The following is a 12,147-nucleotide window of genomic DNA, read 5'->3' as shown; positions in this document are numbered from 1 at the left end:
TACAGGAAATTCCATTTACCTCATTTGACAAATATTTCTCAAGCTTCCATAGTAAGGCCCTGTGCTAGCACAGCACCGTAAATACAATACTGATGGAGCTAAAAAATAAAATGCTTCCTGGCCTGTGGTGGCGCAGTAGATAAAGCATTGACCTGGAATGCCGAGGTTGCCAGTTTGAAACCCTGGGCTTGTCTGGTCAAGGCACATATGGGAGTTGATGCTTCCTCCTCTCTACCTTCTCTCTCTCTCTCTCTCTCTCTCTCTCTCTCTCTTTCTCTCCATCTCCCTCTCTCCCTCCCTCCTCTTTAAAATGAATTAAAATAAAATAAAATGCCAGCATCAAGTCTGGCACACAGTAGCTGTAGCTGCTGCTGTTCCTGAATCCATATGGCTATTTCCTAGTGACCTTGTTACCCAAAGAAAATAAGTCAGTCATCCTTAAGGCACACTGTCAGTGACAGCAATTCTACAAGGGATCAAATTAACACAGCACACGACCTTTCAAAGCTGAATTTGATCAAGAAGAGAATTCAGAGGGAAAAAGGGAATGGATGGGTAATTGCATCTTCTTAGATAATCATTCTTAAAGGGCACCTTATTTTCCAGCTATGCCTTTGATAGAAGAATTTCAGTTAGACAATCCTATGTCATTCAACTGAAGACCTAAATATGCAATCCCAAAGAGGCAAACTATTTTTCCTGCTTCCTAGATTTTAGAATTTAGTCTGAGATAACTCCAAAGTGAAGACCAAACTTTCTAATCTTCCTTATTCAGAAAAAGAGGTTTGACCAAGTGTGTGAAATGACCAAGTATGTACACGGCAGAGAACGCTTTCAATGTTCACTTTAACCTCTTCCTTGTCCACCAGAATTTGCTCTCTAATTTGGTCCTGTTGGTTTGTTTTTTTGAAAGGAGCGATGATTATGATGTATACCATCTGCACAGACAACTCCTCGAACATGGAACTAAGTCCCCAGAGAGGTTGGGTCCTTTAGACCCATTTCTTCTTCCAAAAGAAAGAGAAGGGAAGACTGAACCAAGATTGTCTAAGCAGCAAACATCAGCCAACATCAGTCATGTGAGTGTAAACACCTAGGAACTTTGTCAAAGGCCCTACCTGGGCCATGCCCCCATCAGGGCTACCAGGTACAGGTGTATAGATTGCTTACTATACAGAGGCACCCAAAAAAAATTGAGAAAATTGGAGCCTGCTCACCATGTCCTGTACCCCAGCATTGGGCTACAGCCTTCTGAAGGATGAGGTGCCCATTTCTAATTCCTATAAAGGTACTAAAAAGAAACCAGTTTTCCTACACTTATACCACCTCTGACACCAAATATGTGGCGGTTTTTCCCACAATGACATTCTCCCTCTCTGTGGATACCAACCGGGTGTCCTACAATTCACTTTCGACACGAACTACCCAGAGTTAGCACAGCCCTCCAGGTTAGGGGCTCAGTCCCACAGACTGCCCCACTTCAGATGCTGTCACAAGTCTCAGGTTATTCCCTATATTTCTGACCAACAAGCTTTAAATAGGGGATTCCTACCCTCACTCCTGATCAAGTTTGATAATTTGCTAGAATGGCTCACAAAACTATCACTGATTCATTACAGAGTTTCTCATAAAGGGCACAAAAGAACAGTCAGGTGAAGATATACATCGGGCACAGTCCAGAATGGTCCCACTGCAGGAGCCTCTATCCCCCGGGAGTCTGGGCTGTGCCACCCTCCCAGCATGTGGATGTGGCACCAACCCAGCTCTCTGAACTCCTTTGGTTTGGGTTTTTATGGAGGCTCATTACACAAGCACAGCTGATTACAGCATCAGCAAATGGCAATTAACTCAAACTCTCCCTCTCTGAGGTTGGAGGTGTGGGGCTGAAAGGTCTCACCTTCTAATCACCTGGTCAGTTCCCCCAGCAACAAGTTCCCCTTCTTCAAGGCTTTCTAAAAGTCACCTTATTAACGTAATCTCAGATGTTGTTGAAAGGAGCCTATTATGAATAACAAAACATAGTCCCTTGGTGCTCCCAGAAATTATAAAGGTTTTAGGAGCTTTGTGTCAGGGACTGAGGATGGAAAACCAAATGGATACTCATTATGTGACAATATCACAGGTACTGAGTGAGTAGCCATGACCCTGTTCTGCCATCCTTTCTTAGAAGGAACCTCCATGTTGTCCCAACCCACAGAGAAAGGTGAGGACTAACGTGGCTGCAGTCATCTGCTTAAGATTTCCTGAAAGTTAGCAAACGGTGCAGCAGTGAATAAAGCTGGCTTTGATTTAAACTACTTGACCATTAATCGGGCAACAGCAATCTATCAAAAGTGAAAACTGCTTCACTTTGATCCAGCTCTGTAGACCATGATTTAGCATCAAAAAGGGGACGGGTCATAAAATGTATTCTATTCCCCTTCTCCTATGAAATTATACCTAGCAGTTGAGAATCAAAGGCTGCATCTTCGGCTTTGCCCACCGGCTTCACACTCTCTAAGACTTCCTCCTCCGCTTCATCTGGAACCCACACGGCTTCCATTCACAGCCATTCTGTCTTGTTCAACATAATCTTACTTTGATGTTTTCTTTTTCCATTTCCTACATGTATCATGGTCCCTTTCCTTAAATGTTCACCTTTAGGAGGAGATGGAGTTGATTGACAATGCCAAGAGAAAGAAAAGAACCAAGACAGACAAGTCTAAGTTGCCCAAGGCGGAGAGACAAGGAAAAGTCCACAAGGAAACAAAGGCTGCTGTCGGTGAGTGAGTGTGCTCAGGAGGAATAACCCAGAAGACACCTAATGGTGGATCCTATGGGACAAACTATGTTTTGAGTCTCCTCGACCACCACAGCTAAAACAGTGTTGCAGCCTTACTTCATGTCAGTATCTTAGGAACCAGGGATAGAGGAGACCAGCATGCCTAGAGACCTGTGATCACCAATGGAGAAAATGATAATAATATTAGCACCTATGTACTGAATACCCACTCTATTAGGAGCTCTGCCTACGTGAGATCATGCATCCCCACATCTTCTTAAAGCATTATTATTGTATCATGTAGTAGTTGAAGCTGAGGAAGGTTGCATAAAATCAAACAAGTCAAACAGAAAAGTGGTGGAACCAGGGCCTGACCCTCCATTTGATTCCAAACACATGCTATTACCACTGCCTCTATGAGCTAGTAACTATATCAGAATCTGAGACGTAGGCAGGAAGAGCATGTGGGAAGGGAAAGGATGCAACCAGCTCTGAATGATTGCCCCAGCTACCATTTTTCTTCCTGAGCCTGTGTTGCACCTTTCAAAGAATTCACATTCTTGTACTTCAGACCTTCCCCCCCCCAAAGTTAGAAGCAGGGAGGCAGAAAAACAGACTCCCGCATGCGCCCGACCGGGATCCACCCGTCATGCCCACTAGGGGGCGATGCTCTGCCCATTTGGGGAATTGTTCCACTGGGGCTGGAGCCATTCTAGCACCTGAGGTGGAGGCTATGGAGACATCCTCAGTGCCCGGGCCAACTTTGCTCCAATGGAGCTTTGGCTGCTGTAGGGGAAGAAAGAGATAGAGAGGAAGGAGAGGGGGGAGGGTGGAGAAACAGATAGGTACTTCTCCTGTGTGCCCTGACTGGGGATCAAACCCAGGACTTCCACACGCTGGACTGATACTCTACTCCTGATCCAACAGAAGACCTTTTTTTTTTTTTTTTAGCATAAAACCTATGTCTGTTCTTTCCTGGCCACATGATTCAGAATACCCTCCAAGCAAATCAAAAGATATAAGAAAGGGGGACATTAAATAGTTTTCTGGGCCAGATCTATTTTCAAGGTTTGCTTTTTACACTTGCTAAGTTCATGTTGTTGTAACTAGTGACTTGGATAGCATTGGCAGGACTGGGAGAAGGAAATATGATATGTGTGGCCCCCAGAGATGAACTGAGGAAGAGTCCTTAGGGAAAGGAAGGCTTAAACTTTGCCAGATTATAAAACTGCAACCTCAAGCCAGACCTGGGGCAAGACCATCCAGCTGTGTCCACAGGTCTCCCCTCCAGAAAATCTTGTCCCATCATAGATCAGTGTGAAACAGAACCATTTTTTAGTAGCAAGATTGCTGAATTACAGGCCCTTGCTGGTGGCTCAATGGATAGAGTGTCAGCCTGATGTATGGACATCCCAAGTTCAATTCCTGGCCAGGGCACACAGGAGAAGCGCCCATCTGCTTTTCTCCCTTTTCCCCTCCTGCAGCCAGTGGCTCGATTGGTTCAAGCATGGCCCCTGGTGCTGAGGATAGCTCTGTTGGAGCGCATCTGCCTCAGGTACTAAAGATAGCTTGGTACTGGAGCATCAGCCCCTGGTGGGGTTACTGGGTGGATCCCAGTTGGGATGCATGCAGGAGTCTGCCTTACTATTTCCCTTCCTCTCAACTAAAAAAATAAAATTAAATAAAGATTGCTGAATTACAGTTGATCCAAATAGATTAAGGGAGCTTCTCAAAGGGTAGTCTGTGGAATACCCTTCTGAAAACACTTAGAGTGGTTGTTAAAATGCAGATTCCTATCAAATCAGACGCTAGGTGTGGGGCTCAGAAATCTGCATCCCATGTGATTCCACTGCACACTGGAGTTAAAAAGCTACTGAAAATGATGCCTAGAGATCACGTTTACTTAGCTGTACTTCTGTCCCTGATTATTTTCACCCAGAAAAGTCAGAGGAGTCAAAGGCTGAAAAGAAATCAGAGCTAATTCCCAAAGGGAAACAAACAGGAGCCAAAAGGAAAAGGACACAGAAAGAAAGGAATCTGGAAACGGCAGCAGAGCTCCGTGGGCCTGATGTCATTAACTCTAAGGGAAAAGAAGACACCTCGGGTAGAGGTTTCTTTCCTTCAGGCTTTCCTCTGGGAGAGGACCCCTGGCTTTCTCCCAGACACGAGGTTCGGAAGAGCCAAGTCTCAATAGATGGAAGATCATCACCCACCCCGGCTGTAACTGTCACAGGAAATGTGGAATCTGAACAGGAGAGAAGCCATGTGGATCCTCCCGAGGTAGGATCTAATGTTCTCCCTTTGACCAGAGGGATTTCTGCTCTCACTGGTGCAAGTGCAGAGGTAGGAAAAACTTCCCCAAATTATACTGCCATTATGGAAACAGCTCTACTACAGAATGGTTTTATTTATTCTACTTTGGTACCTACTGACTTTGAAGAAGCCAGACCTCATCAAAGTCATCATCCTCTGAAATGATGCATTCTGAGGCTTCCAAACTTCTAGGGCATATATCCTCCCCTTAAAGAGCAGGAAGTTGGCACAGCAGCCATCTGTGAGGGGTACAGGCCTCATAGTTACAGGGAAAGGTGGACTCGGGCCATCAGAGTCCAGCACATATCCTTGATTTGGCCTGAGTTCATAGCTCGCTTGCCTCCAAAGGCTGTGGAAATACCTCCCTTCCTAATCTGCTTTTCCATGGCCCACAGGCAGCTTACACACACATCTCCTTTACAGGCATGTAGGAGTCACTGTGTTCCAATGTCAAGTATTTAAGAGAAAAACAAAGTCAGTGTAAGGAAAATTGCCTTTGAAAATCCCTGTACTTAACTAAAATTAATACTTTACAGCTACATTTCTCAGTAAGACCAACACAGCCAATTTTTCCTCTGCTGTTAGAATAGATCACCATTTCTTCCACTGAGATGAAGGTGCTGAATTGCATTTAGAGATCTTGTACTACAAAAAATAGATAGATAATCTGCTAGATTATTAGAATTTCTTAGGTTTATTGTCAACCCATAGTACTATGCTGCCTATGCAAAATATATCTTTAAACATCACAGAAACACCTATAGTTAAAACACTATGGTTAAACTTGCATATGGTACAGCCCTGCTGAATCTCATTTAATCTCTCCAACCACACTTGTAGATATAATTAGTCCCATTTTATAGATCTAGAAACTGAGGCTTGAAGGAGCTAAAAGTCTGTTGCCAGAGTTACACAACCATCAAGTGATGGAGCCAAGACTTAAACCCTGGTCCCTTGGCTCCAAAATCAGAACTTTTGGCATTGTTTTAAATTATTATGCATTTATTTTATATAGCCCATGATCTTCCAAAAAAGGATTTCAGAAGGACGTTTCCTTTATAGTTAGTTCTCAATCCTCCCAGCTGCCTAGATTACGAATTCTGCTCTACACAGCAGATGAAGATTTCAAACTGTGTGCAGAACTTTTCTGACCCTGATAGATTATCAGAATTTCTTAGGTTTATTGTCAACCCATAGTACTATGCTGCCTCTACAAAGATTAAAAAGCAAAGAAAAAGTTTCACCCCAAGTTGGATACACGTGGAAGAGTTGCCTTTCCAGGTTCCCCTCATGGGCATATTTCTGACTGATGTGGAGGCACCAGGGAGAAAAAGAAAGCCAGACACCCTCCACATACGCTGAGAGAAACTTTCATGGAAAAAGTGGGTCGGTTCAGAATTAAATGTGAGTCTGACACATCCATATCTGACTGCCCCTGGTAAAACAGCCTTTTTCTAGAACCCGTGGTCCCTAGCCCTGCTTCGCTAGAACAGTGTTTTATTATTATTTTTTAGTATGGATGTCTTAGAAAAGGGTTTCTATTTTAATTTTTACTGATTGATTTTACAGAGGAGAGAAAGGAAGACATTGATTGGTTGTTTCACTTACTTATACATGCATTGGTTCATTCTTGTATGTGCCCTGATAGGGGATCGAACCTGCGACCTTGGCATATTGGGACAACACTCTTAACCAGTTGAGCTACTCGGTCAGGGCAAGAGAAGCTTTTTAAAACCACGGATGCCTCCCACCTAAATATTTTCATTTAATTGGTCTGGGTAGGGGCTTGGCCTCAAGTAACTTAAAAGCTCCTTGGGTGATTCTGTAGTGCAGCTAGGGGTGAAAACTTGAGACATACTGTACCAAACATTATGTTGGCACTTTCACTATTCCAGTTAAGCCTGGTAATAGCCCCAAGAGAAAGGCAGTATCAGAGAAATTAAGCTGTGACCTCCAAATCCTGAAGCAAGTAAGAGAGACTTGGAGCCAGGTCAGTCAGACCCAAAGCCCAAACCGGTGGCGGCAGAGTTTATGCAGTTGTGGTCAGAGTGCAGAAACCACTCACTGATTCCATCTCTGGTTAGAGACCACCTCGTCTGGGGGCAAGGAGGGCTCAGTGCCTGGGGTGGAGGAGGGCTCCGTGCCTGGGGTGGAGGAGGGCTCAGTGCCTGGGGCGGAGGAGGGCTCAGAGGCTGGGGGCGAGGAGGGCTCAGAGGCTGGGGGCGAGGAGGGCTCAGTGCCTGGGGTGGAGGAGGGCTCAGTGCCTGGGGTGGAGGAGGGCTCCGTGTCTGGGGTGGAGGAGGGCTCCGTGTCTGGGGCGGAGGGGGGCTCCGTGCCTGGGGTGGAGGGGGGCTCCGTGCCTGGGGTGGAGGAGGGCTCCGTGCCTGGGGTGGAGGGGGGCTCCGTGTCTGGGGTGGAGGGGGGCTCCGTGTCTGGGGTGGAGGGGGGCTCCGTGTCTGGGGTGGAGGGGGGCTCCGTGTCTGGGGTGGAGGAGGGCTCGCCTCTGGTCACCACGCTGCCGCTGCACTAAGAACTCTCTGGTTCCTTAGGCCCTCCTCGCCAAGAGGGAGCGGGAGCAAGCTCTCCAGGATAGGCTGCGAGCAGAGAGGGCCCAGACCAGACGGCTGGCGGTGGAGAGGAAGCGGAGGGTGCAGGACGAGCAGTGGCGGCTCCGGCAGGAGCAGCTGGAGAGGGCACAGAAGATGGCAGCGGAGCTGGAGCAAGGGCAGCAGGGCCGCGCAGAGGAGACCCGGTGGGTCCAGCAAAAAGCCACAGAGGCCACGGTTATGTCAAGAAGCAGAAGAAAAAGGCAGGGTTCACCTGGAACCCATATAACTTTATTAACCAATGTCACCCCAATAAATTCAATAAAAAAGAAAAATGCAGCGGTTAACCCAGTAGGGGCAAAGCTTGGTTCTGAGGCTCATGCCCTGAAGTAAAACAGCATGTCTTGTTCTCTATCCTCGGCTACCCCACATATAACCTCGGCCAAAGAAAAAATAGTGTCTTGACCATTAGGATTACTGCAGTGTAGAGCAGCCCTATTAGACTTGCTCGCAGCTTACCGGCTGCGAGCACTTCGCTTGAGCACGTGGGCACAGCCTACATAAGACAATGGGTGCTGCCCCTGGGCGGCCATTTTCTCAGCTTGCTTTCCCGCCACTGTGAGGTGCGGTTTTCCTTGTTCCCTTGCCCTTACTGCAAATAGCAGCTTTTCCTTTGTTCATTAGGTTTTTCCCTTTTGTTGTTTATCTGCTCGCTTGTCTTTGGGAGCCTCCAATAAGCAGTTATGGCCAGATGCTTTTGGGCTCTGCAGTTTCTCTATGGTCTGCACGAGTCCTATGTGAACCTGCCTGGCTGTGGCCACCGGCATTACATGTATTGTAGGTAGATGTTCATTGGGTCCTTCCTGGAAGGGCTCTGCGATTCAGTCCAGAAAACATTTGTTGAGCCCCTACCACACTGTCTTCTTTACACTAGGTCTTTTCACGGGTCTTGACTCATTCCATTTACTCTTCATAAAACCTTTTGAGACGGGAGTTTTGTGGGTGGGGGGGGGGGGGTTCCTGAAGTGAGAAGCAGGGAGGCAGAGAGATAGACTCCCACATGCACCCAACCAGGATCCACCAGGCAAGCCTACTAGGGAGCAATGTCCTGCCCAACTGGGACATTGCTCCCTTGCAACCAGAGCCATTCTAGCACCTGAGGTGGAGGCCATGAAGCCATCCTCAGTGCCCAGGCCAACTTTGCTCCAATGGAGCCTTGCCTGTGGGAGGGGGAGAGATAAGAGAGAAAGGAGAGGGGGAAGGGTAGAAAAGCAGATGGGCATGTCCCCTGCGTGCCCTGACCTGGAATTGAATCCAGGACATCCACATGCCGGGCTGATGCTGCACCACTGAGCCAACCAGCCAGGGCCGAGATGAGAGTTTTAAAATCCACTTTAGGGAAGTGGAAAAGGAAGCTCTGGGAACTTAAGGCCTTACATCAGAGCACAGAGCTGGGCTGAGACAGCCAGGCTCCTAGTTCCGGGCCCATTGTATTCTTGCCTCTGCCCTTCAGCTGGCCTTGTCTCCTCTGAGTGAGATGCTCCACAAGGCCTGTGGCCTGCAAAGCCTCTATCAGGGGCATTGCCCGTTGGCTTATCTCACAAGGATGCCCCCGTTTTTCTGCCATTTCCTAACCATCTTATGTTTTCTCAGCTTGAGGAAACAGAGACAAGAGGAGGAACAGCAGCAGCAGGAGGAGGAGGAGGGGGAGAGAAAGCAGTGGCTGCAGTTGCAAGCGGCCCAGGAGACAGCCAGGCAGCAACAGGAGGAGTCCCAGAGGAAACTGCAGAGAAAAAAGCAGCAGGAGGAAGCCGAGAGAGCTGGTGAGGGGGATTCCGGAACTCTCTGCCTCTCCTTTCTATCTGGGGCAGAAATACCTTTCTCCCACTGTGGGTGTTCATTTGAATCTCCCAGGAGTTATTTCTATCCTAGCCCTTGGTGTGTGAAACCCTCTAAATATATAAGCTATTTTTTTCCCAAGGCAATTAATTAATATGTGACTATAGTGAGTTGAGATAGATCAAAATAAGGCTCACTTGTGGAAATGACTCTTGGCTCCTGCTCGGAATTCAGTAATCCCCTGAACAGGGACCCTGCCCCTCCCATCGCCCTTTCCAAGTTGCTCAGCAGCTGCTGAAATTAGAGACAGAGCCCCTGCTCCTAGCTTCCATCCCTAGCAGATTGAAACAATCAAACATCTGGATAGCATCAGGGCAGCCTTTCAGGTGCCAATGTTGGGAATCTCTACAGCCTCACTTTTGAGGAAGAGGAAGAAACTTCAGCAGATGATACTCTTTAGCCTGGACAGTCCATCTGAGTAAGCACCAAGTTTCTCCAGACCCTGATCTGATCCCCCCACCCTTCTCAACCAATCTATACCACCACCCCATGATCACTTTAGGCTCTGGAAAATCCCAGACACAACAGGTTTTATGTTAATTGCACAGGGCACTACACATAGTAGGTGCTTGATACTGGACTCTAAGTCAATCAACCCCAAGGTAATCCCCAAAGATTTGGCAACCTGCTAACAGGTAAGCTGTAGCATTTCTCATGGGAAATCCCTGGGAATCAGACTGGAGAGGTGGACCAGAAAACTGTTTTCTCCAATAGAGACTCCTGATGAGAGCACCCCCTTTTCTGTTCTACAGAGGCAGAGAAGCAAAGGCAGAAAGAATTGGAAATGAAGTTAGCAGAAGAACACAGACACCTGATCGAAATGGCTGAAGAACGGCTAGAGTACCAATGGCAGGAACAGGAAGCAGAAGAAAAGGCTCGGCTGGAAGCAGAGGAGAGAAAGCAAAAGAAAGCAGCAGCAGCAAGCCTGGTTCTGGAGGAAGCCATGGAACAATCCCAGGAACTAGCCAGGTACCGGGTATTTGGGCAAGTTACCGTAGGGGGATTGTTGAAGGCTTCCCAGCCTGGTGCTGGTGCCTGCACTGCCTTGGACACGTGAAGTTTACCCAGTTCCCTGAGCATAGTTTGGAAGAACTAAAAAACAAATATTCTTTTGCTGCAATGTCACAGAATTTCTTAATGGCTTATAGAATTTGTACTGAAGCTGAAAGGGAGTTTAGTGATTATCTCAGTCCTCTGGTTTATAGATGGGGGGAAAATGAGTCCCCAAACAGGATCTTGCTAAGGGCCAGATGGTCAGTTAAGAGGCAATGCCAGGACCAAATCTTAAGACCCCCTGATTCTAAACCAGTGCCTTTTTCAAGAAGTATTTATTGGATATCTATTATGTGCTAAACATTGTTCTGGACATTGGGAGTTCAGGAGTAAGCAAGAGAAATGCCTCATCTACCATGCCATTTACATTCTAGGGGTGGGGGGCATGGCAACAGACTCTAAACAAATGTTTTTGTAATTTAGCTGGCAATAAATGCTATACAGAAAAATTTAAAACCTGTGATAGGATTGCAAAAGGCTTAGTTTAGATTGGGTGACCAGGGCAAGACCTCTCAAAAGAGGTGATATATAAGGTGAAATATGAATGACAAGGAGTCAGCTACATAAACATTTGGGAGAAAAATATTCCAGCAGGTAAACAGTAAGAGCAAAGATCCAAAGAGAGGAATGAGACCCACATGTTGGAAGAATAAAAGAAACTCAGCATGGCTGGAATGAAGTGAACAAGGCACAAAGAATACTTTGAGAGGTCAGAGAGGTAAACTAAAATCAGATCTAGTGAGGGATTTGTTAGGAGAAAAGGCACAGAATCAGTCATCAGGGGCCAACAGCATTTCCCCCCTTTATTCTCCTACAATAGTAATAATCATTGCATCTTTCTGATAATAGGATCTCTTGAGTAATGATTTTAATTGACTCTTTACACTGAATGTAAACTATTACTCCAGAGGACCAGAAAAAGAATGCAGCCAGAACCCAATTTCAAGGTTTTCCACCTAACCTTGAGTTGTTCCTCTCCTGGACTTTCCTCATGTTATGTGAAGTACAAAATGGATCCTTCGTGATATCTTGATTCGATTTCAAAATTATATATTCTACTTATCATAGCACTAAGGCTGGATTTATAACAGAAGCGAACTACTGGAGTTCCAATTTTTCACAAAAAGAAAACTGTCAAGTTATATGAAGGGAAGTTGAGCAATGTTATAAGACAAGTAGCTGAAAGCAGAAAACCAAGTAATAAAGGGATGTGTGAGGGGTAGAGCTTCACTGCAAGGCTTAGAACTTAATGCCAACTGGCTGTATTTCATCTTCACTCTGTGACCCTGGCCCAAGTTCTTTAACTCCTCTGGTCTGTTCTTTCCTCTAAATATAAGGGAGTCTCTTCCAGCAGTATAAGTTTAAGAACTGAGTTATGCCTTTCCTTTTACTTTCTCAGCAGGAAGCTCATGATACTCTAAACTTCATACATCACTAAGTGAACAGAGTATGATGCCAGATGCACACTAAACTGCAAGATCAGTAGCCCCAAGTCTGATGATTACTCAAATCCAAAATTCTTCTAGTTTGTAAGGACCATTTCTAGGATGCTTAACCCTTCAAGTAGTGAGTTTT

The 12,147-nt window shown here is 46.2% G+C and overlaps 1 protein-coding gene across 4 annotated transcripts in view; it reads left to right on the top strand.

The window, feature by feature from the left end:
• The window catches only part of KIAA2012 (KIAA2012 ortholog), a 134,473-nt gene that overhangs the window by 119,063 nt on the left and 3,263 nt on the right, over positions 1-12,147 (top strand). For all 4 annotated transcript variants that reach the window (XM_066346462.1, XM_066346463.1, XM_066346461.1 and 1 more), the window contains 6 exons: positions 914-1,079; positions 2,644-2,761; positions 4,701-5,041; positions 7,624-7,826; positions 9,274-9,443; positions 10,272-10,488. In XM_066346462.1, coding sequence (XP_066202559.1) covers positions 914-1,079; positions 2,644-2,761; positions 4,701-5,041; positions 7,624-7,826; positions 9,274-9,443; positions 10,272-10,488 — 1,215 coding nt within the window. The remainder of the gene's footprint in view (positions 1-913; positions 1,080-2,643; positions 2,762-4,700; positions 5,042-7,623; positions 7,827-9,273; positions 9,444-10,271; positions 10,489-12,147) is intronic.

This window comes from Saccopteryx leptura, chromosome 7, assembly GCF_036850995.1.
Source record: "Saccopteryx leptura isolate mSacLep1 chromosome 7, mSacLep1_pri_phased_curated, whole genome shotgun sequence".
Lineage (NCBI taxonomy): Eukaryota > Metazoa > Chordata > Mammalia > Chiroptera > Emballonuridae > Saccopteryx > Saccopteryx leptura.
Note: the sequence above shows the minus strand (reverse complement) of the source record. Positions and strands in the feature narration are given on the sequence as shown.